Raw genomic sequence first — 23,155 nt, 5'->3', positions numbered from 1 at the left:
CTGCCGCCTCGCGCCTAGTGCCCCCCTCCGCCCCCGCCGATTGTACGCCAATTGTTCCCATCTCGGGTTTTCGGGTTCCCCCATCTCGATTCATCCGATGTCCGCATACGGCACCCGACGCAGCTCTGCCATCCAGGTAAGCTCCTTGAACTCTTGCAGCACGTCGATCGCGGCTGATCGCTGTCACCGATCCAGATGGGAGCCCCGACCGCTGCGCGACAGCCGTACGACCCGTCCCTTTCACCCTCCGCCTCGCTCTCGTCGTCCGTGGGCAAGTCCAAGCGGCCCACGACCATGAGCAAGTCTCGCCGCTTGTCCAGCTCGACCCAGTCGCAGCGCCCTGCGTCAGTGCCAGTCCACTCGCATTTCTCGCGGGGGCGATCAGTCAGCGTCTCGGCGCCGGACGAGGACGACGACGGCGAGGTCACGGGCAGGGCTCGCGCGGGCAAGGACAAGTCGTTGTTCGAATGCGAAAAATGCTCCAAGGTAAGCCTACCCGAGTTCGTGTCTGCTATCGGCGGAAATCTATGGGTCCCGACAATTTCCCTGGCCCCCGCATCGCCCGAAACTTTTTTTTTCTCCCCCTTGTCGCGTTCCCCTTTTTCTCCGCGAGGCGGTGCTAAATCTCGGATCTCCCCTATACCTTGCTCTTGCTGTAGGTCTACCGGCACTCGACCTGCTTGACGAAACATCGATGGGTGAGTTATTTCTTTGGCTTTGGCCGAGTTGATCGCGTTTTCAAACCGAACCTGACGATTCTTGATTTGCTGCGCACGCGCCATCACCATACAGGAGCACACCACCGTGAGCCATCATAGCCTCTGCCGTCACCCGTACTCCACTTGCTGACGTGCGATTCATCTCCGCGGCCTCGCAGCACTGGAAAGAAGCCTCGAAACTCCTTCTCTCGAAACACCAACAAGTTCAGCTCTTGGAAGGAGCAGCGATTCTTGCTGCCGCCTCGGTCGGCACTTCCTTGCCCGACGAGAAGTCCTACTGGTGAGTCGCCTCCGTCTCTCGCGAGATTCCAGTCACCCTGGCCTGCGAGACTGATTGACCTTCTCCATCGCGGACGCAAAGGCCTGCCGCCGTTTCTCCTCCGGCCTCCGGCCTGCTCGGCTCGCATGATCTCGGCATCAACATTCACGCCCTTGCGGCCTCCTCCCCTCGCTTTGCGCCGTCCTCCCTCATCTCCGAGAATGGCGACTTCCCTTCGTTCCGGTCCGAAGTGTCTATGGACGATTACGATTCGGAGGACGACGAAGAAGGCGCCTCGCCCGCGACTGAAGGCTTGAGCTTGACTATGGAAGAAGACGAGCCGCTGGAAGACGGCATGTTCGACCTTGACCTCGGCGCCGACTCGCCCTCGCCGCACTTGATTCCGCTCCCGCATATCAATGCCCCGACAGGCGCTGCTGCATTGCTCGGAGCGGCTACTCGTCAAGGTCATCTCGCGAGACATGTCTCGCCGTCCGAATCAGACTCTGCTGCGTCCTTGTCGAGCTCACCCGCATCGGGACCGTTCCGACCTCCAATCCGATCTACCGACAGCGGTTTCGGTTCCGTAACGAGAAGCGCAGACGCCCTGGCGCCCCGGCCGGGTCCTATGGACGGAGGTCTCCAGCTCAAAGCGCCTTTAGTCGGCTTCTTTCCTCCATCGAACACGACCTCGAACCAATAGCGTCGCCCTCTTGCCTTGATCGATATCCTCGTCTCCATGGGCTGACCATGCTCGGCTTACTGCCCTCCGCATTTACACACGTATCCGCCCCGCTTCACTCGTTCGCTATTCACTCGTTTCCTTCGCCTGTCCTACCAATCGCAACCTCCCTTCAGAACCCTGTCGCCTACCTCTTCATGCCTGTCCAATCCTTCGAAGTACTGTACTGTTTCTGTGCTCCTTTTGCTGTACCCTCTCTCTTCCAATTTGCCATCCGTATCCGTCTGTTCGCTGTCCCTCTGTGCTTTCCTATTTCGTGCTGTGATATGCGTACCTTTTGACAACCTTTGTGAGTTTCACGCTTTGTTCTTCGGGGTCGTTCTGTTCTTTCCACCCTTTTTTGTCGGTCCATGTCCTGTCGCTGCATCCCTGCAAGTCGTTCTTTGTGCCTGTCTCTGATTTGACTTGCGTCGTTCTGTGCGAGCGAGTCAGCGGAATTTGCGCGTTCGATAAGAGTTGCAAGCAGTACTTTCTACTTCATCCAACATACATCGCAGAACCGAAAGGCACGCTGGCGGACTCGATCAGTCAAGAGCAGTGGGCTCAAAAGTATCAAGAGGCTCAGGTAAGCCGCTCAGCAACATGCCGTTCTGACCCAGAGCTGATGAGGCGTTGTCTTTGATTCCCCCCACACACACATATGACCTTGCTTTTCGGCTTCTATCTCTAGGCCGCTGGTACACGAGCAACCAAGCTCGAGCTCGCCGGAACTTATGACGAAGCGTTCCAGAATTACGTCCAGGCAGCACAGGCGTACCTGTTCCTGATCAGACACACGACGGACGGCGAGACGAGGCAGAGATTGAGAACCGTCTCGAGCAAGTTGCTCGAGCGAGCAGAGAAGATCAAGCAGGCCAGGAAGAGTACAGTGTCACCAGTGACCAGGGATAGACTCGCTCCAGGTGAGGCGACATCCGATGATTCTGACATTGGCTCCTGTACTGAGCGCTTCGGCATTACTTACGCAGAGGAACAAGACTCAGTTCTTGCGCGGTCGTCTTTTCTCGACGGACAACGCCTACCGCGATGGACCGAACAGGCTGCCATCGCTGCGACATCGTCAAAGTACGTTTGCTTACCTGCAAGAGCGGCTCTGCAGACCCTCAAGCTGAAATCCTCTTGCTTGCAGCGTGTTTCGTCGTCCATCGCCCTCTCGCGAGCAGGAAGCTGTGGGATGTACCTGGAAGCGGGCTCATGACATCTTGCCCAACGCGCACATCGCTCGAGCTGGGATTGACGGACGCTCCATACACCAAGACAACATTTCTGATTGTTCGCTTGTTGCGGCTCTGATCATTGCTGCTGAGCACAACGCTCGGTTCAGCTCCAGGGTGTGTGGTCTCTTCGGTTCCCCAAGTGAGCGACGTGAAAACTGACAGCTACTGTAGCTCGGCATGTCTTGCCTGTATCCTCAAGACTCTGCTGGCTGGCCCAAGCCGAGTCAATCAGGAATCTACACAGTTCGGCTCTGTGTCAATGGTACATGGCGCGCAGTGAGTGAGGGCTCACGTCGCCACCGCTATGCGAAGATCTGATTGAACTTGTGGACGATGCGCAGATCTGTGAGCGCAACGCGACTCGTCTCCCGTCGTCGATCGCTAATGCTGAATTTTGCCGATGTAGCGATCGATGACTCCTTGCCGGTGTCTGAAGCGGGAAAGCTGATATGTGCGACTACGGCCGGGCAAGATCAGCTATGGCCCGCTCTCGTGGAGAAAGCTGTATGGGACACATTCCTCTCTGTTCTTCCTGTGCATCGAGCTAAGTATTGAGCCTCATTGCAGTATCTCTCGCTCAGTGGCAGCTATAATTTCCATGGCTCGTAAGTTCGCCCTGTTCCCCAGGTTTGAGAATCATCGAAAGCTCAGCTACTCTTTCCGGCAGAAACTCTGCCAACGATCTCTAGTGCGCCATGCCGCTTAGTTCCTTCTCAATTCAAGCGGGCACTCTCTGACTTACCTTGTAGCACCCTCACCGGATGGCTTCCTGAGCATATTTCCCTCAGGCAAGTTTTTCGTTCCTCATCCGGCGCTGATTTCGGACCTGAAGTCTCCGGTGACGTTTTGGCAGGGAACGATATCGAAGCGAGCAAACTTGGAATAGACTATTCAACGCGTTCCGACTCGGTACGTTTATTGCTTCGGTAGCTCCGTTCGTGTGCTGACGTGCGATCTGGCTCTAGGTAAATGTGTGCTGAGCGCCGGTACAGGCAAAGTGCTCGGAGACGAGCTTGAAGCCGTGGGCCTCGTTCCGTCTCACAACTATGCTGTGCTAGGTCCGCTGTCCCTGTTTGCTGCTCTTCCAGGGTATTGGACGCTGATATTTGCAGCTTCCAGACCTGCGTGATGCCAACGGGATGAGAGAGGTCGAGATTATGGATCCTTGGCCCGAACCTTCGGGTTGGTCGAATGATTTGCGTGCGGCTCTGCCCGGCCGACATCGTGAGTCGACACTATCGTGCGCTGTATGGATCATATCTTTGACCTGATCGTTTCTCATTACGCAGGCCGGAATACTCGCACGATCGCCTGGGAAGATATTGCCCTCAGATTCGCGGCGCTTCACATCAATTGGGACCCTACAGTTTTCGACTACTCCGATTCCGTACACTTGTGAGTTCCGACGACTTCAGAGATCCACGTGCGGCTAGTGACCCGATTCCGGTCGCCATTCTCTCTAGATCTGTCGGCAATTCAAGTGCTGAATCCGTTGGGACCTCGAAACGTATGCTGCCCCTTCCTCCTTCACCATCCATTGATTAATTTTCCCGTGTACCATGTAGCGGCTCGACACAGCACTACCGTACGAGTTCACCTCGAGCCAAGCTCAACAGCATCAGCACTCACCTCGGAAGTGTGGTTCTTCGTCTCTCGACATTTGCATTCCAAGCGAGAAGAGGGCGAGTACCTCGGCTTGCAAGTGACGCGCGCATCGCAAGAATCGGAAGGCGTTGCTGCGCGACCGTTAGTGGACGAAGCTGTAGGGCACCATCTTCTTGTGCCGATCGTGGTGTCAGCCGCTCATGCTCGTGTCGTCTTTGCAGTCCACCATGACGGACGATCCCTTCTCGATTGTAAGCGGCAATGTTCATACCGAGAAGGTTCAGGAGGCTCACGCTCTTCCGAGACAGTGTCGAATGCGGTCAGTGGGCGGCATATCCGACTTTGACGTTACGATCTCGCACGAGGGCCTCGCGAGCGAGTTTGCCTTCACGTTATGTGTTTTCTCGAACGACCAAATCAGCATACGAGATGGCCCTCCTCCTCCACCTTATACCGCACATGTGAGCCGCAGTGAAGTCCGATTCGAAATGGTCAAGCTGATGTTGTAGCTTTATTCTGAATCCAGTTTCAAGGCTCGTGGTCCGGCGATACCGCCGGCGGAAATCATACGTGCTCGACCTTCCTCTTCAACCCTCAGTATCGTGTCACCTTGTCGTCTCCGCCAAAAGGATCTACGTCGAACGGATTTCTCGAAGTTCACGCTCAGACCGCAAGAGACACGCCCATCAACGCGAAGTTGCTGCTGAAAGAAGGCAAGCGTGTTGCCGAGTACGTGGACGCGCTCCCAGCGGATTGGCTGGATCCACTGTAATTCCCTGATCCCATTCGGCTCCGTAGGTTCGAAAATCGAGAAGTGCTCCTCGGCACAACAGCTTACAGCTACGGACAGCAGACAGCGCAAGCTGATACCCTCCGGCGTGAGTTCTTGCCCATTTGCCAGCTGGATTAGAACGGAGCTAAACATCCTGAACAGCCGGGACCTACACCCTTGTCGTTTCGTCATTCCAGGCTGGACATCAAGGCAACTTTGACATTGCTGTTCATTCGTCCCTACCATTGCAGTTGGCTCCAATACCGTCTGAGGGCGCAGGGATGTACTCTCGGAAGGTGGATGGTGCTTGGGAACCGCACCCTGCTGGCCAAGGGCAGGCTCAGCAGTCTACTCCGACCTGGAAGATCGAGGTTGCGCGAACGACAAACTTGCGGTCTGTTTCATCGTTTAGCAAACCCTCGTCACGATCTGCTCACTGACGGCTCTTTCCACTTGCTTCAGCGCCCGATTGCAAACACCAGAAGGCCCAATTCCCATAGCAATCAACATCTATGTGGCGGATCGTGGAGATGGTGCTGGCAAGCGTGTTGCGACGTCTGAGCCGTACTCTGACCCGGTGTGCGGCGTCACTATTGCTCCGGTGCGGCTCGAGCCTAATGCTTCAGGTACGCTTGCAATGTCGGCTTTGTCTGTATGCTGACCTGACATACGGTTGAGCATACACAGGCTACCTCTTGGTACCCTCGACATTCTCGCCCGATGTTCACGCACGATTTACTATTTGGATCTATGCGGACTCGCCTGTCCAGCTGATAGAGAACGATTGAGCCGTCCTTTTTCCATGCAATGCCAATCAGGAGCGCGAAATCGCTCGAAATCCTTGCGCACTTGCGCTCCAAGCTGAACGCCGGCGCGGCTATTTTCCCCACTTTTACCCCCATCGGCTTGCTCTTCCACCTTCTCCCTCTTTCTTGATTCTCAAACAAAGTTCTGCATCCCCGATAGCATGTCGATCGAACGTCCTGCTCGCCCTGCGGTGGCCAACTATCCCACCGAGGACGCACACGCCGAAGAGCTCCAACGAGCGAAAGAGCTATTTGAGAAAGAACTGGCTTCTCCACAAGAAGAATGGGAGGATCAAGGTGAACGTGAAGGGGTACAGCTGTGGAAGAAAGTCGACCCCGAGGTGCGTCACTCAGCATCGATGGCTCGCTCACAAACGTCCGAAAGCTGATCATCTTCCCCGGCGACCTTGTACAGAACCCTTGTGAGCGGCAATGAGTTTACGCCTGAGGTAGTTTCGCACGGCTAATCACGCGATTTATAGATGCAGTACCTACGGTCAAAGGAGAAACTGTCGTCGAGGGTATTTCGTCTGATGCGGTGCGTTGTGGACATCGTTACTCTTTCCGACAGGACTCGGCTGATCGATGTCAAAAATTCGACTAGTTCCTCGGCGGCTGTCTCCAACTGCCTGGTATGCGCAAATTGTGGGATACCCGCTTCGTTGAGGGGTTTCAGCTTGCGCGATACTCTCGCACTTCTTACTGTTTCTATACGGAAATGAAGGGTATGGGCTGGTTGGTGTACCCGCGAGACATTGTCGGAATCCAGAAGAACTATGGAGGGGAGACGGAGAACGGTGAACGCATGATCGTGCAGACCTCGGTCGATGAACCCGAGCTCGCACCGGCGCAGAAGGGCAAGACGCGCGCGACTCTTCAAGTCAGCGGATGGAAGCTCTCGTGAGTACCATCTGTGAAAAGGGTTGCGTCATCACTACTGAACTTCAGCATTGACAACAGCCCGGAAGGCAACAATCTCCGCGTGACGTGAGTACACTTTTGAGCTTATCACTTCTCCGAAACGTGGCATAGTTGACCATTTACTTGCCGTGCGATAGCTACGTTGTCAACATCGCGCTCAACGGAAGTATTCCATCTGCAATGGTGAGCATGCTCGCGACCGAGACGCCCTTGTGTACTGGTAGAAGCCGAGATGTTTTCTACGAACGTGAGCTCGGTTTCTCTTGTGCGAACGAGCGTACCCAGTCATAACGCTTCCTTCCGCGGGCGAGCGCAGATGGTTATGCCCCTTTCATCCGCTTAAGTGCATCCTCCGACGAACCTTCGATCATTTTCCAGACCGAGACTTTCTCGGATCCTCCAGCCACACCCGACGAGGCGCACCCACGCGAGTACCGCTGCGTGATCACGACGGGCTCGAAGGCAACCGAGTCTTTCGAAATCGAGTACGACAAGAAGAGGATGTACTCGAAAGGAATCAGCATTGCAATCGAGGGAGAGGGTGTCGAGGCTCAGGACAACAGCGAAGGACGGGTCAAGGTGACAACTACAGATACTGGCAAAGACGTGACGATTGTCATCACCCCGAAAGAGTGAGCGCGCCTGAATTTTTGACCCAAGCTTGAACAACAAGACTTGCAATGAACCGTCGATTCCCCCACTATCATCCTGCGAATTGTCCGGTCCTGTTAAGCTGTCACGTACCGGGTATCTGAGTGGCAGGGTGACAAACTCTGTGTCGACCCGGCTCGGGGCGGACGCAGCATCGCCTTCTCATCTGTCCAAATCGCGCCAAGTCCAACGGAGCAGACGTGAAGGAGATACGGAACTACGGCGGACATAAGCGCTCCTTAGTGTCACTAATGCTGGTGGCCACCGCAGCCGAACCTGCCAGGGGCGACGCGCGCCAACAGGGATTTCCTGCGGGCACGCCTGCTCTGCGTTACCCTGCGATCGTCAACTCGAAATTGACCAAATGCGTACTCGGCCCCTGCCTTCTTCCCCTCGAGCAGGCCGATTGCAGGCTGGACGCTGTTCGTGTATTCCTGCTCGTCAAGTGCCGGATCCGCAAAGTGCCCTGCGGTCATGAGTGATCGTATGGACGGCGTCTGGCGACTCGCATCAAGATTTCTCGCTTGCCTTGCCTTCTGACCAGCCCACGGAAGCAAAGTCCCCTTCCTCACACTACATATTCCGCACAAACATACAAGCCCGCGCGGTACGACGAGATGAGCTCAAACACGCTGGCATCGCCGCTCGGTCCGCTGCACTTCAGTCCGCCGTCACTCATGGCGAAACTCGGCTTCGCGCGCGCGAAGAAGGGTATCCGCCGCGATGTATCGTCCGTCTCCTCCACATCTACGATGTCGACGGAGGCGATCTCGTTTGGCGAGCAACGGGAAGGAGCGAGACCTGGGGCATCGACCGCAAGTTGGCCGGACACCAACCGGGCTCAGCAACATGTCGCCAACAACCTCGACGTGTACACAAAGAGAAGCTCTACCCCTCCGCCACCTTACACTGCGCGACCCACGGAGCACTATCCAGCACCTGAAGACCGGATTGAACGAAGACGCCCCGGGAAGGGGAAGGTGAACGTTGGGAGCGTCGAGCAGCAGCGACAGCGAGAAGGAAACAACGGTGACCGTCGGAAGACTGCCATATGTCTTGTCAGGCTCGACGAGGAACTGCGGAGACTGGGCTTCTAGCGTCGAGCGAGTTGTGGTGGCAGGCGTGGTCTCTGCTGTACTGTAGTATATCGTAGCTTATTGTAACACGATACCAAGCAGTGTGCTGTCACGCAGATACTGTAGAGGAGGAAGAGAGATTGTCCCGGCATGCGTGTCACCGTTCGCCGAGGCCCCGATCGCAAATGGGGAAAATGTTGAGTGAAATTCTCTCCTCCCACATCATCTTCGAAAGGTCACCTCGCTGCACCCTGCCTCGAGCCGGCATCCAGGTGAGCTCGATACACCTACGGACTGCTCTGTTATCACTCTTTGAGCTCGCAAGCTGAATCCTTCGAGCTGACGCCCGGCAGCCAGCCTCTTTGTCTTCCTGCTCCCGCCTCGCCTCCACCTCTTCCCCCTCGAGGCTTCTCCAGCCGCCATTGTCTTCATCACTTGCCATACACTAGCGGTGATAGCAAGGGAGTGGCTCTGATTGCGAGGTGAGCTGATCGTCCCCTGCACACAATTCTGAATCCTCCCCTGAGCTTTTGCAGCAGCACCTGACTTGAAACGGGTCGACTCGCGTGCGCGCGCAAATTCCTCTCGTCGAAAACAGAACCTACACGCGCTCGTCCGACCCTACACACGCTCATTAACGCGCTGCCCGAAGCATCGCCATAGCCCAGAAATCACCTTCGGATTCACCTGCATACTCTAGGGAGCGTAGCGGATCGCTTGCGCGCGCTTCCCTTTTTTTGCGCATGTCACATACCCAAGACGCGCCCATCCTCAAGACTCGACACCAGCGACAGCACCGCAGCAAGAACGCCCACACGCTCGATCCCGTCTTTGACTCGCTGTCAGCCAGACACGAGGACGAGTCAGGGCCTGTCGATTCATATTCGTCGTCCCCGTCGCGTCGGTACTCGCCATACCAACCGCGTCCATTGACGCTCCGCGCACTCCGACTGCCCCAGATCGTCAAACGACACGCAAATCCGCTTCCTTACGTGCCGGAACCTGTCACGGCCGACGGGCCGCGCTTCTTCGTGGTCCACGCCAAACGGGCCCCGGTTGCGCTTGGAGGACAAGTCTTCGATGTCGAGGAAAACACGAATTGCAGGGATGTAGTGGGAGACTACGACGGCGCTGAAAACGCGGCGCAAGTAAGAAGAGCGTGTGTGCGAGCCGTGAGCGATGCGAGAGCGGCGAAACGACTCGCGTTGGCCACGACGGTACCGGCCGCGAGCTCGCCAACGACGACGACGACGACATCTCGGAGCTTGTCGAGACCATCGTCAGCTCCGGACACGACAAGGCCGACAACCATAACGCGAGCGAGACGAGTAGCTGCGCAATCGGTCCCAGCTCGAATCGCCGCCGTCTCGCTCACGGCAGATCGCAACAATCCCGCTGCCATCGAGTCCAATGTCAGCGAGATCTTCAGCGAGGCGGTTTCCGCCATCGCCAGCAGGAGCAGTTCGAGAGCCGCACTAGCGACCTCGGTCAGTTCATTATACTCAGCTGCTGCGAGTGCGATCTCGAGTCGGCGTGAGGCAGCGACTATACGGAGTACCGCGTCTACCACTTCTTCGTCTACCACCACCTCGTCCGCGTCGACGTCATCGACGCTCAGACCTTCGACAACTTCTTCGTCACCCACTTCCTCAGCTCCGTCTTCCTCGACTTCTGCAACTTCGGCTTCTTCTCCCTCCTCGTCTTCCTCGTGAGCTCTGAACCGCTTATAATTTGCTGCGACGTGGCACTTGACTGATCAGACTTACTACTCTAGCGATTCTCACCGTGTGCGCGACATTGCTGTCCCGTCAGTCGTGATACCAGTCGGTCTGCTTCTGCTGTTCCTGCTCGTACTGTTCTGCCGACGCAGACGGAAACGACGGAACGAGGCCGCGAACCTGGGTCCGATCAGCGGGCCCCGACCATTGCGACTCGCCGGGAACTATGGAACGGCAGCAGGAGCGAGTGGAGGTGCAGCCGCGCTGGCGGCCGGAGGAGGTGGTCGAGGTGCAGGTGGGCAAGATCGGAATGCCTCGAACGAGAGCTTCGGAACGACACCGTCTGCAAGCGGAATCGGCGTTGCCGTGAGCGAACCTCGTTCCAAGTGGGGACGCAGGTCGCTTGTGGAGGCAATTGCGGGCGGTGTCGTCGGCAGTGGTAGCAGCCCGTCGCCGACCCGAGCGGGCGGTATTCATTCGCGACAAGAGTCGATCACTTCGTCGTTGGACCGCGGCACGGGAGGATACAACAGCAAGGGGGGATACCGACCGGGTATGCCCCGACCGTTCTCTCCCGTCAACACCCTCGACTCGTTCCCGACCATCATCCCGGTTCCACCTTCGAACCAACGTCCTGCTTCGCTTTCGACCAACTCGGGCTCAGACCAATCGCTGTACAACCGTTCGCAGCATTCGGGCGAGAGCGCGACCGCACGACTCGCTCGACCGATCACGACTGGCTATCCGTTTGTCGCGAGTGCGCACACGCCGGGAGTCGAGAGCCGGACAAGCACGGAGGGGGAACAGGGCTACTGGACGGCAGATGCTGGCTTCAACAGCAGTCGCGAGGGAGGAGTCGGTGAAGGGTATCGATATGAAGAGGGGGAAGACGACGAGGAGGCGCTCGGTCACGATGAGGTTCCAACTGAACCGGTCAACTTTGGCTCGGGATCGAGCAACAGCTCGGGCGAGGCGACCCCGGCAGCTGGCGGTACGCCACGGCTTGGCAGTGGGCACGGGTCGAGAGGATATCGACGGGGTGACTCGAGCTGGTGGGGCTGAGATATAAGCAAGGCGCTCACGAAGGGAAAAATCATGCTCGCATCGATAATTTATTTAGTAGTTTCATTGTTGCATGGTGAAAAGCATCGCTCTTGCCTGATCTCTCTCGGTAAACGTGCAAGTAGTTGTTACAGAAATGTTCTATTGCTCCTCGTCGTCATCATCCGCATTGTTTTGTTTCCAAGCCTCGACCCAGCTCACTATCCGCGCGACGTTCTCCTCCATCTGCTCGGGACTTTCACTCTGCAGCTCAACCACGATCTCCTCGGCGTACGAGTCCCTCGCATCGTTGAGCACGACTTCCATAATCTCTGCCGTGTTGTTTTCCTGGATCTTCGGTAACGGATAAGCCCTGGCATAAACAAAGAGTCGACACGTCAGCAAGCCAAAGAAAATGTGGAGATCCGTTCTGTGAGCAACATACCGCTTCTCGAGACGAGACCACAGTTGCGAGTGATCGCATCGGAGCACGACGACGAGATCGATCCATCGCTCGGGAAACATGTCGCACGTGTGCCAGTCGAGCACTTTGGCTCCCGCTTGCTGCACAATCTCTAGCTCGTCAAGCAGCTGACCGATGGAGAACATTACAAAAGAGCAGGCGCCGGTCAGAGAGACAGAGAGAGGGAGAGGAAATCGAGAGCAGGTGGTATCAAGAGACGGACCTTGTCCTCGTCGACATCATAACTTTGCCATTCATCGTTGTACCCCGAGTGACACCCTTTGTCCTTGACGAAATCACCCACGTTGAGGTGTTGCCAAGCTGCGGCCGAAGTTGAAGGATTCGCTTGCAGTTGTTCAACAGCTTGTGCTGCATGCGTCGTCTTGCCCGTACCCGGCGTACTATAGATCGAGGGTTCAGCTGTAATGTACCGCAAGGGTGTGAGCAGCTGTGTGGGTTCGTCGTGACTGACCCGGTGATGAGAATATTGGGCCAGGTTCTCGCCATCTGATTCCGTTGGTCGCTTTGATCCTGCGATATACGTTGTGCTTGATGCAAGCTAGCGTAGGTGCAGTCTGAATGGAAGCGACACGCGTTGGACGACGCGTGAGGAGTAGAGATCAGGCTACAACTTTATTTCTCTGACTTCTTACAACTTCAGTCGCTCATGCACGACGTTGCGGTCCCACAAAACAGATGCACAGGCGTAATATTCGTGATTGCGAAGAACAGATGCAGAGAGACAGGAAGAAATGCAAAGATAAAAAGAACAGACCTTGGTCGAAACTGCAAAGACTAACCAAGAATGGTTTTCGACTATACGCCGAGAACGTCAAGAGGGGTTTCATTGCCGTGAGCGGAGCCGAGGAACATGCCCTCGGCGATCGGGTCGCTCGCGTAGTGCCAGGGCCTCGCCTGGGTGTTGGCAAGTCCCTGGATGATGCGGAAGTGGATCTCACGCACGGCTTGACCATCGTGCATGAGACCCTCAGCCCTCGCATCGAGCGGAAGACGCAGCCTGCCACGGTTCGCGACTCGACCCATGAGCCAGGCGTCGTCGAGGAACGCGGCGAGTCCCGCAACTTTTGCGTCATAGTAGGCACCCGCCTCGGCCGAGGGAGGTGCACGCGAGAACTCGACGGCCGCAGGGGCATACAGCAGCCACGATAGGTGAGACGCGAATAGCGGCGTGACAGCTTTGCGGGACGCAGCAACGAGTAGGTGCGGGTCGGGCGAGTTGTGCGAATTCAAGAGGCGTACGGCGTCCAGAAGAAGCAACGGCTGCATCGATCCAACGAGGGTACGGAGTGAGCTCGAATCAAACTTGAAACAGGTTCAGAAGCGAGGGGACTCACGTCAAAAGACAACGGTTCGAACGCGAGCGGAGGGGCACCAGGTCTCGTGAGCAATGCTGCAAACTCGGGACTCCAGCTTGTGACCTGGTCGGACGGGAACGGAGGGAACGTGTAGGCGGGCGAGACTTTGTCCGACTCGAGATCATCAATCGGGTCCTGGTATTTGCGAAGTTGCTCGCGTTGATCAAACTGGCGGAAAGACAGAGGAGTCTGGCGGACGAAACGCTGTCCGATCAGATTGGCAGCAGCGGTCGAGTAGGAAGAGTTGTGAGTGAGGTATCCAGCCATAGCGAGCAGAGTCGCGTTCGTTGCCGCTTGTTGCGCGTTTGCCTGTCGCAGGACGACGCCACCATCTGCAAGCAGACTGGCAACGCTGTCGTAGGCCGGTCGGATCAGACGTTCGTACCGATCAACCTTTTCGAGTGCGTCTCGCCGGTGAATCTTGTATTTCTGGCGCAGGCGCTCGACGGCGACGAGATCAAAGTTCCACAATCGGTCGGGCGTGAATCCACACTGGTGCTGATTCTCGTCCGCGAAGCATCCTTCCTCGCCGCGTGCCACCTTCTCGTCGAGTCGTTCCAAGAAGGCGATGACTCCACGGATCCGGTTCATGTTGCGCAGGGTGACGGCCTCGTTGCTGTGCTCCTCTTGACTCTTGTGCCCGGAGAACAGTCGGTAGACCCAGCCAGCTTTGACGAATGCGAGAGGCCCTCGCTCGGGATCGGGAGCACCGGTCGGGTCAATATGACCGTGGGGGTGATGAATTTTCGAATCCTGAGTGTGCTCTTGCGGCGCTCCTGGGATCGAGCCCCAACTATCCTCGGTGATATGCGCACGATCAGTTACTTCCCAAGGAAGGGTCCGGCGGTCAAGCGCGCGAGAGTACGGGATCGCTCCGAGGCGCCACAAGAGCTCGAGTTTGCTTCTGCGGCCGTAGCGCATCGCCTCCTGGAAAGACTCTGTCGAATCGTAGCGGAACCCAATTTGTGGCTCTTCAGGGGTTTCCGGCGCGGCTTCTGGCCGGTGGTGAATCTCGGACTCGGCGGCTGCTGAGGTGCCCTCCTCGACCGCATCGAGAGGAACGAGCGCAACACTGTTGTTCTTGCGCACGTCGTTGTTGTCGAGCAGACGAGCCATGGGCATGACGACGTAGCGTGATGCAGAGGCGCCTTCTCCTGCAATCGAGAGTGTCTTGACGATAGAGTACATCGCGGCAGGTGTGAAGAACGAGTTGCCATCGAGAGGCAAGATCCATCGTGCGTTCGGCAAGCTTCGTCCATGTTGCAGCGCGAAATTACGGCCTCCATTCTATCAAAGCCGGGTGCGAGAGTGTCAGTCGGAGCCGTACTGAAAGGCCCGGAAAACGAAAACGCAGCGAGCTCACGTTGTTCATAGCGTAAAGATTCTTTTCGTGGTAGGTAAAGTCGAGAGCACGTAAGCGTGCCAGCGTTTGGGACTTACGATGTTTGAGTTGGAGGGCTTTCGCTTCGTCGCTGTCGGCTTCCTCGAGCAAGTCTGCCATCCGCTGAATTTCGCTTTCGACGGCTTCTTCTGTCGTGATTGCTCGCCACTTGTCCTCTCCAAACGCGGGTCTGCGTGGCGGAGCGGCCCCGATACCCCAGCCAAAGGCCCGATCGACCCCGCCGTCCCAGCGGAACTCTCGTAATTGGTACTCGTTCCAGTCGAACGGAATGATGAGGATGCGGCTGTCGGGAATCGAGTACAAGTGCAATAGCCCAATGATGGCGTTGACCATCTCGGGCTCCGCAATGCGATTGAGCACGAAGTACTTGTCGACGCGGAGCCCGCCCATCTGAGTATGGGCTTGCTTCGCCTTGGTGCCCGAGCCGTAGAGGTGCGAATGATGCAGACCATGCGGGCCGAGTGGAGGCAAGACAGAAAAGTCGGACTCGTGCTGCAGGAGGAAGCGGAGGTTGCGAAGGGTTTGGCCTGGCGAGTGACGAGGCGGCAGATCGTTGCCGAGAATACGATACAGGACAAGGGTGTCGCGTTCAGGCTCGGAAGAATGCTCCACTGGCGGTGGCAGGGCTTCGTGATCGACAAACTTGACCGACGGTGCTGACACGAAGATGCTACGTCTTTTCGCATCTTGCTCCTTGTTCTGCTTGGTTCCTGGCTCGACCGCAGATTTCCGTTGGCGGGGGACTGAGACTTGACTCGACCTCTGTAGGGGCTGCGACGAGACAAACTTCTTGAGATAGCGCCACGGAGCGCCAATCCAGCTTTTGGAAGGCGGTTTCGGGCGATCTACCACATGCGGGTGAATGAACGAGCGACCTCCACCTCCTCGTGCAGGCCGTTGCAGGCGCGTTCCTACTGCTCCAATGGCGCGAGACGGTCTTGTCGAAGCGACTTCAGTGCGTCCTTGACCCGGTCGGGTTGTCCAGAAGATGAGGGCGACAACTAGACAAGCCACGAGGATCGACCATTTTCGACTCGAAATCCAGCCTCGGAGAGTCTTGCTCTGTGCTCGATTTGCGACCGTTTTTGCCGACCAGCTCGTACCGCGCGTGTGTCGGAACTTTTCTTCGCGCTTCTTCTGCTCGCGCTCTTTCTGCTCGCGTTCCTTCTCCTTTTCCTTCTCGCGAGCTTGAGCGGCGAAGCTCGTGCGGCGAAGATTGATTGAGCTCCCACCGCCGACACTCGTACCAGTACCTAGTGCAGGGCTGAGGGAAGGACTGCTGAGAGTCGGAGATGGTGGCGCGCGACTTGGTGAAGATGACCGACTGATCGACGTGGGCAACTCGGCATTGAGAGAAGAATTGGACGCTTTGCGGACGAGACCAGTCGCGAGACGGCCGAGCGGATCGGTGAAGGACGAGAGTCGAGGGGAGGACGGTGTGCGGTCCATGGGCGGAGAGGGTGCAAGCGTCGGACTGGACGTGCCGAGAAGAGGGCTTCCAAACGACCCGAGAACTGGCGAACCGACGGGAGATGTCGAAAAGTACGGACTTTGAGGGGATGAAGGCGATCTGGCCGCGCTCGAGGGGTAAGAGCGACGAAGACGAGGGGAAGGCGGCAGCGATTCAATTTCGACGCCGAGCGCAAGTCCCTGTGGTTCTTCGGAGGGCGCGCTGGTCAAGATGAGGGAGGGTCGTCGTTGCGACGCCGAGGCGTCCGAGAGGTCCTCTCCGAGCAGGATCGATGAAGAATGGCTGTTGCTCCGTTCCATTGGCGAAGTTGTATGTCCACCCGTCATGTCGAGACCTGTATCTTGTCTATCGTCAGCACCTGGTCGTAGTGGCGGTCCGGGCGCCTTGTTTCGAATTGACTGACCCGTTTCGAACCCTCTACGTGAGCGAATGCTCCCGAGGGTACTGCCTGGCGGTGTTGGATAGGCAGACTCTTGCAAGCTTCGATTTGCAGCTTTTGCCAGGGGCGGTTGCGAGTCGATCACGACGAGTGGTGGGGACGGAGGACTCGAACGAGGCGGCGAAGGAGGAAGCGTCGACCAGTGGTGGGCGCTATTTGTGACTGGGGACGGCGGCGGGATGTACTGCGGCGAGTGGTACGCTGGAGAGCGCGGACTGGCGGCATCTTCAGGCAATGGGACGAGGTTCTCGCGCGAAGGGCGCACGATCAGACGAGGTGAGCGACGCGAGATGGTTCGCCCTTCAGCCCCTTCGAGGTCGACGCTCGGCTTGACATTATGCACCATGCCGTGCCTGTGTAGTCGCTACGACTACGACTTGGCTGTCGAGACACGTGAATAGGTCGGGATGATCCTCGCACAGCGACTCAGCGAGCGGAGCGAATGCGCGTCAGGATCGGGTCGCTAGCGATAACGGAACGTCTGCTATGGCTAGGAGTACCGAGGTGAAAGCGGTGCGAGGCGCGTCAAGTCGGTGAGTACGAACCGAGGCCGTTGGAGTCGATCAAACGAGCACAAGCGCTCGACGCGCCGACGCGTTTTTTCGTGCGGAGTCCCAAATTTGGCATTTACTGACACGGTAAATCCGACACGAGACAGTAGTGCTCTGAAATTGCCGGCTCGCGCTGCAGAACTTGGAATCTAGATCGGTACAATTACATCAATTGTTACCATATGCATCTTTTTGTAAATTCCTGAAGCCCCTCATTCTCGCTTGACAGACTCTCGCCCGACCAGCATGTCCTCTGCCGAAGTCGCAGGCACGCCAAGCAGTTGGCTCTTGACGAGATGGTTGAATCGGGTGCCCTCTCTCGACAGCTCGTCGTAGGTGCCCTGCTCGGCCACCCTGCCATTCTCCATCATGACGACCGTATCGGCCGTTTTCAGGGTCGACAGTCTGTGCGGCGAATATGTCAGCTCTGTTGATCTGCTGCAATTCCGCGTCCACGGGTAATCGGTGACTGACCGGTGGGCAATAAGGATCGTCGTGAGCTGTTGAGTCGACGAGATGTTCGAAATGGCTTGGTTCACAAGCGACTCGCTCGCAGCATCAAGTGCCGAGGTAGCCCTGCCATCCGATCACGACGTCAGCTTCTTGTGCTGGCCAATGGAGAGAGACTACGACACTCACTCGTCAGCAACCAAGATTCTCGGTTTTTGCAACAAAGCGCGCGCGATCGCGAGACGTTGACGTTGTCCGCCTGGTATACCCGAGGTTAGCGCGAATGTGGAGAGTGAGATCATTAAGCACGCGGCGTACCAGATAATTGAGCACCTCGCGCTCCAACTTGAGTCTCGAAGCCTCTCGGGAGCGAATCGATGAAGCCGCAGTTGGCAAGACGGGCAGCCTCCTCGATCTCGGCTCTCGTGGCGTCTGGTCGACCGTATGCGACTGCGTAGGAATCCAAGGTTCAGTATTATTTGAGGAGGGCAGTCACCAGGAGCCAAAAGAACAGGAACGCACTGTTCTCTGCGATCGTGGTCGAGAAGAGGGCAGGGTCCTGAGGCACCACCGCAAGGCGTTTCCTCCAACTTTCGGGCGTGAAGGATCGGATATCATCATCGCCGTAGAAAACGCCGCCGGACTGGGGGTCGTAGTAGCGGATCAGCAGGTTCGCGAGAGTCGATTTGCCCGATCCGGAACCGCCAGCGATGGAAACGATCTTGCCAGGCTCGATCGAGAGGTTGACTCCCTTGAGAATTTCGGTGTTTGGTCGAGAAGGGTACGAGAAGCGAACGTTGTCAAACACGAGACGACGAGGGGGAGTCGAGACCGGCAGGGGTCGCCCAACTCCTAGATTGACAGCGAGCGGGCGAGCGTCGAGAAGCTCAAAGATGCGTGACGAAGCACCGACACCTTTCATGATCGTACCGAAGAAGGACGTGAGACCGAAAAGCGACGATCCAATGCTGCAAAGAGAGAAGTCTGATCAATGATCTGCTCACGCAGTAAGCCTGGTAGAGCTAGGCGACTGACTAGAACGTGTAGACCATAAGCGAGGTCAGATCTCTGTCAGAAGGGGAAACGGATCAGCCCAAACATTGCTCGAATTAAAACAATCGAAACTCGAGGCTGCGGAGTACTGACCCGACCGTGATCTCGCCGCGTGCAACGAGCGATCCACCATAAGAGAGAAGCGCAATCAGAGTCATGTTGCCGGCGAAACCAGCACCGCCGAAGAACAAGCCTGTAATAGCCAACTGTTTGCGTCAGACCGAGCGATTTCGTCGAATGCTTCAGGAGGCGAAACGCACCAGACGCCCAGGCTTCAGTCCGAGCCAAGCCGAAGATTTTGTCAACCTTGTCCTTGAATGCTTTGGTCTCGATCGGTTCGACGGCATTGAACGCCTGAACAGTACGAATCGCTCCAAGGCGCTCTTCCGAAACAGCAACCATGTCTCCAACGGCCTTCTGGGTCTGTCGCGAGAGCTTTTTGAGGAAGCGACCATAGAACACGGCGGCGATCGAGATTGGGGGGACTGCGAGAACTCGCCGGTATCAGTCTTGCGCTCGATCTTCTCGACATGTCCCTGAGCGCGCTCACCGATGAGAAGCATGACGGCGGTGACTTTCGTCGAGATGTAGAGCATAGCACCAATGCCGACCGTCGCCGTCACGAGAGCCCGGAGCCCTTCGCTCAACTCTCTTGTCAAGCTTTCTCCAACGATACCTGCATCTGATCCCAATCTCGAAATGATGTCACCAGTGGAGCGCACGCCAGTCTTCTTGACAGGGATGAGAGCAGTGGATGCTGTCGAAGACGCTTCAGCCTTGCTGGACTCGACAACAGGCTCGTTCGAAACGGCAGTCTTGATCTGTTTCGTCGAGGCTCCCTGAAGATCGTGCCAGCCAATATCCTGCACGCCGCCGCAGCAGCAAAGGCTCTGGTCAGTCTGCATCTTCAATATGCGGGTATCGACAATCGAGTCGGAAACGCACCTGCTTCAACACGTTCGTGTAGGCCGCTTCTCGTAGCCTCGCAACGATGCGCTGACCCGAGATCCTCATCAAAATGGTTCGACCCATGTTGGCGGCAGCACCGAGGGCGAAGAAGACAGCAAGAAGGGTCGCAGCTGTCGGAACCGAAACGGGAAGACTCGACGCATTGCCGGAAAAGAGGTCGATAATCCGTCCAATACCGAACGGAATTGACAAGGACACGGTCGAAGAGACACAGAGCTGTGGACCATGTGGATTTCTCGAGAGTCAGCCCTGACAAGCGGTCAAAGGGAGAGTAGCGTGATCCGAGACTGACGAGACCGATTGCGATTCCGATCGTCTTGCGTTCAGGTTTGGCAAGAACCATCAGACGTTTGACCTCGCCGATCTTGATCTTCTCCTTCTTTGAATCGGCTGTACTGTCGGCATCCTCCTGACTGTCTCTCGACGTCGAGGCATCAGACCGAGCTGCCGGCGTTCCTACCGACGGAGGCGCCGGATTCGAGGTTGAAGCTGAGCTCGACGTAGACGCGGTTCGTATCCGTTGAGACAGACGAGCGAGAGTCGCTCGCGAGAGGTGCGAGGGAGCAACAACAAGCCCCGATCGAGCGAACTGTCGGGTAGGCGGCGGGGTCGCACAGTAGAAAGACCGAGCCGATGCCTGCACTGTCCATGCCGAGGCGACCGAAGCTGATCGCACGGTCGAAGGTGCCGTTCGCGCTCCAGAGTTGATGATGAGCGATGTGCCGATCGTCCGCAATCGTTTCGATGCCGACATGGTCCGAACCTGTCGCGACCTCGAGGAGGTACAAGTGACGAGCAAGCTGGCACGCGCACTAGTCGAGCGTGGTTGGTGTCAGAAGCGAGTCGATCCGACGCGTTCACGTTGACGTCGCCCATCGGCAACGAGTTTCGCCTCACACAAACATATTCCGACATCCGTCAACCAGGAACCAGTACCTCTAGTTTGAACAAAGGTAACTCTAACATCGTCGAGAGAGACTTGCGAAAAGATCCGCGCTTCTGCTTTCGCCGCGGGAGCCGGTTGCGCCGCATCATCGTGCGCTTGAAACGTGCTCCATGTTTCATCCCGTAAAGGTGATCATGACGAATACGGCAAAGAACAAGACGAGGAACATTTGCTGAAACACTTGCCGCAACCACTCTTGTTCGCCTCCAGGGACCAACCCGCGACGCACGTCGAATCCAGCGGGTCGCGTTCCCTCTTCAGCTGGCGGGTAAGTGTACGACATAGACACGCCAGAGAACGGGAAGATCCCTCCCGCTTGAAACGAGAACGATGAGCTCGAAAGGGTTGATGCGTTAAGGAGCGGGATTCCAAGAAAGCTCGACACAGGTGGCGCTGCGGGCGGGACAGGCCTCGGTCGAGGTGGCAGCGGCTTCTCGCTGTGATATTCGAGTAGTCCCTATTAGTGACCGTTCAAGGAGGATAACGGGAGGGGAGAGGAGCTCGCCGTGGATCTTGCGAATCTTCTCCCGACGCCGAATATATCGGAACGAGTCTGTCGACGGAGACTGCAGCTTTGCAGACGGGACAAGTGCGCTTGTTGGACGTCACGAGCCACTATGACTCCAAACAGATGCGTCAAGGACAAGCACGAGTCTATATTAGAAAAACGTACCTCGTGGCAACATGGCCAGCAACTCAAATGGCCGCAAGGAGTGACGACAGGATCCTCGGCAAGGTCCAAGCTGTCAAGTCGAACGAGCTGGAATCAGACATTCGTGACTTACGGGACCCAACTAGCTCGACTCCGACCTGCCATACCAGATGCAGCAGCTGAATCTGTCCTCGGCCTTTTCGGGTTGCTTGCCTTTACCGCCCTTGCTGCCTGGATCGCTTCCTGCCTCGGTCACCGTCCCTGGAGAGTCTTCTGTTCCGGATTCTTTACGTGGAGCACCGCCTCTGTCGATCGATGATGCTTCATCTGTCAACGCCTTGGGACCGCCTGACTGGTCTCGCGTGCTCGCCAGAGTCTCTTCGGCCATGTCTCTGTCGGCAGTAGGATCCGGTGCATGGTCGTTCTCGCTCGTGCCGGTCGACCGGTTCGGACTAGCGCTGCGGAAGGCGTTCGACGTCGAGGTCGAGGCTGGGCCATCATCGGCACTCGCGGTGCTCGAGGACTCCATTCGAATCAAATGATTGTAAGTCCCGAAAGTGAGCTGCGAAGTGAGTTGTAGCGGAAGTTGAATCTACAAGCTCATTATCAGGCGGACGCGCTGCCCCGGTGCGCTATCTCACTTGCATGTTCGAGACTCCGCTCTACATTGATTACAGACCGCGACTTTAGAGGTCAGCGCTAGCCCAAATACAGCTATTCCGACTCGACAAATTACTGTTCTCGCTCGGGCCGTTTCACATAGATTCTTTCGTCTTTTCGGATCTAGCGTATACCCGTCTACACTCAGCTGGTACATATGAGCGGATGCTACAATTTTGAGGTCGAGAGTCATTTAGCGGGCAAGATTTTGTCTTGAAGGAACTTTTCCCAATCTGACTTGGAGAAGCTCGACGAAATGGAAGGTTCAGGCAGGCCACTGTGAACCGCGCCGCGAGTCAGCGTAGATAACGAGCAAGTCGGGTGAGAACTCGGGGAAACGTACTCGAGGAAGACGGTGGGCGTGACGTGCACCGCTCGGAAACGATGGTACTTGACCTGAAGCTTGAGGAGGTCCGTTGCCTGGGAGATGATGCAAGGTCCAGGTCAGGGATACCTCGAAGTAAGACCAGACTTTCGAATGCACGTACAGCAGAACCCGAGTTGCCTTGGCCAGTACTGATGTTCTTGAGGAGCGCGGAACGGTCGAGCTCCGGGATCGTCGCGACGGCTAGGTCCGCGAGTCGGCCGCGGGTGGCGGCAGGAGACTCGTTCGCGGTAGGTTCGTCAAAGTACTCTTCTTGCTTGTCCATCAGCTCGAAGAAGAACTTCTGCCAGTTCTCGACGACTTGCTTGTCCGCGAACGAGTTCGAACGGCTTTCGGCGAGGGTTTTCGACACTCCGAGTGCCGCCTCGTGTACAAGCGTCGAAGACGCATGCCAAGGCTGTGGGACTACGGCTCCAAGCGATGTCAGTGTGAGAAGGTCGGCCAGGAGGGAATCTCGGTTCGGCACTGACCCTGGGCGATGACAATGTTGAGGTTGTCCCGCACGCGATCGTCGCCCTCGATCAAGGGGATGAGGTGCTGTCGGATGCCGACAAGCTGCTTCTTCGAGAACGGACATACGAGATCTGAGATGAGGTATGGCGTCAGATGTTGGACTCGGCTCGTCGCATGTGGAGCCGATGCTCACCTAGGAAGACCTCGAGCGTATGCGCAGCTGTAGGTGATCCGATCCTATGGGTAGCAAACTGAGGCGCGAGCATGTCGAAGCGAGCGAGCGTGAGGTTGAGTGAAAGGAGCAGCCTGGCTGGACGGGCGGTGCTCCTTGTCTCGCCCGTTCAGCACTGCAACACAG

General features: G+C 56.9%; 9 protein-coding genes across 9 annotated transcripts; 4 read left to right on the top strand and 5 right to left on the bottom strand.

The window, feature by feature from the left end:
- Positions 1 to 97: 97 nt before the first annotated feature.
- Positions 98 to 6,102, top strand: RIM13 (Rim13p; the record flags this gene model as incomplete). The annotated part of the gene is made up of 27 exons (XM_076675314.1): positions 98 to 136; positions 196 to 486; positions 660 to 698; positions 793 to 804; positions 878 to 999; positions 1,081 to 1,559; positions 2,218 to 2,285; positions 2,391 to 2,622; positions 2,689 to 2,785; positions 2,850 to 3,051; positions 3,109 to 3,199; positions 3,344 to 3,441; positions 3,505 to 3,542; positions 3,605 to 3,625; positions 3,687 to 3,725; positions 3,791 to 3,846; positions 3,903 to 3,995; positions 4,057 to 4,161; positions 4,227 to 4,332; positions 4,401 to 4,444; positions 4,503 to 4,699; positions 4,764 to 5,003; positions 5,069 to 5,271; positions 5,341 to 5,420; positions 5,477 to 5,708; positions 5,777 to 5,940; positions 6,002 to 6,102. The coding sequence occupies 27 exons, from the start codon at positions 98 to 100 to the stop codon at positions 6,100 to 6,102; spliced, it is 3,489 nt and encodes a 1,162-aa protein (XP_076537398.1).
- Positions 6,103 to 6,281: 179 nt separating this feature from the next.
- Positions 6,282 to 7,677, top strand: JCM15063_003392 (START domain-containing protein; the record flags this gene model as incomplete). Its single annotated transcript, XM_076675313.1, has 7 exons — positions 6,282 to 6,461; positions 6,536 to 6,542; positions 6,603 to 6,658; positions 6,725 to 7,020; positions 7,081 to 7,107; positions 7,179 to 7,288; positions 7,358 to 7,677. The coding sequence occupies 7 exons, from the start codon at positions 6,282 to 6,284 to the stop codon at positions 7,675 to 7,677; spliced, it is 996 nt and encodes a 331-aa protein (XP_076537397.1).
- Positions 7,678 to 8,309: 632 nt separating this feature from the next.
- On the top strand, positions 8,310 to 8,789 carry JCM15063_003391 (uncharacterized protein; the record flags this gene model as incomplete). The annotated part of the gene is made up of 1 exon (XM_076675312.1): positions 8,310 to 8,789. The coding sequence occupies one exon, from the start codon at positions 8,310 to 8,312 to the stop codon at positions 8,787 to 8,789; it is 480 nt and encodes a 159-aa protein (XP_076537396.1).
- Positions 8,790 to 9,511: 722 nt separating this feature from the next.
- Positions 9,512 to 11,548, top strand: JCM15063_003390 (uncharacterized protein; the record flags this gene model as incomplete). Its single annotated transcript, XM_076675311.1, has 2 exons — positions 9,512 to 10,476; positions 10,543 to 11,548. The coding sequence occupies 2 exons, from the start codon at positions 9,512 to 9,514 to the stop codon at positions 11,546 to 11,548; spliced, it is 1,971 nt and encodes a 656-aa protein (XP_076537395.1).
- A 141-nt stretch (positions 11,549 to 11,689) lies between these two features.
- FAP7 (nucleoside-triphosphatase) lies at positions 11,690 to 12,497 on the bottom strand (the record flags this gene model as incomplete). The annotated part of the gene is made up of 4 exons (XM_076675310.1): positions 11,690 to 11,900; positions 11,973 to 12,118; positions 12,214 to 12,391; positions 12,463 to 12,497. 4 exons carry the CDS (start codon positions 12,495 to 12,497, stop codon positions 11,690 to 11,692), a joined length of 570 nt encoding a protein of 189 aa, XP_076537394.1.
- A 309-nt stretch (positions 12,498 to 12,806) lies between these two features.
- Positions 12,807 to 17,024, bottom strand: JCM15063_003388 (uncharacterized protein; the record flags this gene model as incomplete). The annotated part of the gene is made up of 3 exons (XM_076675309.1): positions 12,807 to 13,271; positions 13,346 to 14,653; positions 14,730 to 17,024. 3 exons carry the CDS (start codon positions 17,022 to 17,024, stop codon positions 12,807 to 12,809), a joined length of 4,068 nt encoding a protein of 1,355 aa, XP_076537393.1.
- A 417-nt stretch (positions 17,025 to 17,441) lies between these two features.
- On the bottom strand, positions 17,442 to 20,455 carry JCM15063_003387 (ABC transporter ATP-binding protein; the record flags this gene model as incomplete). The annotated part of the gene is made up of 11 exons (XM_076675308.1): positions 17,442 to 17,634; positions 17,704 to 17,805; positions 17,869 to 17,938; positions 17,998 to 18,129; positions 18,202 to 18,647; positions 18,715 to 18,747; positions 18,826 to 18,925; positions 18,993 to 19,217; positions 19,283 to 19,595; positions 19,678 to 19,917; positions 19,994 to 20,455. 11 exons carry the CDS (start codon positions 20,453 to 20,455, stop codon positions 17,442 to 17,444), a joined length of 2,316 nt encoding a protein of 771 aa, XP_076537392.1.
- Positions 20,456 to 20,762: 307 nt separating this feature from the next.
- On the bottom strand, positions 20,763 to 21,828 carry JCM15063_003386 (uncharacterized protein; the record flags this gene model as incomplete). The annotated part of the gene is made up of 4 exons (XM_076675307.1): positions 20,763 to 21,084; positions 21,180 to 21,262; positions 21,321 to 21,390; positions 21,467 to 21,828. 4 exons carry the CDS (start codon positions 21,826 to 21,828, stop codon positions 20,763 to 20,765), a joined length of 837 nt encoding a protein of 278 aa, XP_076537391.1.
- A 320-nt stretch (positions 21,829 to 22,148) lies between these two features.
- On the bottom strand, positions 22,149 to 23,063 carry JCM15063_003385 (uncharacterized protein; the record flags this gene model as incomplete). The annotated part of the gene is made up of 5 exons (XM_076675306.1): positions 22,149 to 22,236; positions 22,303 to 22,379; positions 22,448 to 22,749; positions 22,815 to 22,928; positions 22,991 to 23,063. 5 exons carry the CDS (start codon positions 23,061 to 23,063, stop codon positions 22,149 to 22,151), a joined length of 654 nt encoding a protein of 217 aa, XP_076537390.1.
- Positions 23,064 to 23,155: the final 92 nt, after the last annotated feature.

This window comes from Sporobolomyces koalae (assembly GCF_050403365.1).
Source record: "Sporobolomyces koalae JCM15063 DNA, S_koalae_JCM15063T_v1_ctg1, whole genome shotgun sequence".
Classification (NCBI taxonomy): Eukaryota; Fungi; Basidiomycota; class Microbotryomycetes; order Sporidiobolales; family Sporidiobolaceae; genus Sporobolomyces; species Sporobolomyces koalae.
This window is presented reverse-complemented; position numbering and strand designations above follow the sequence as displayed.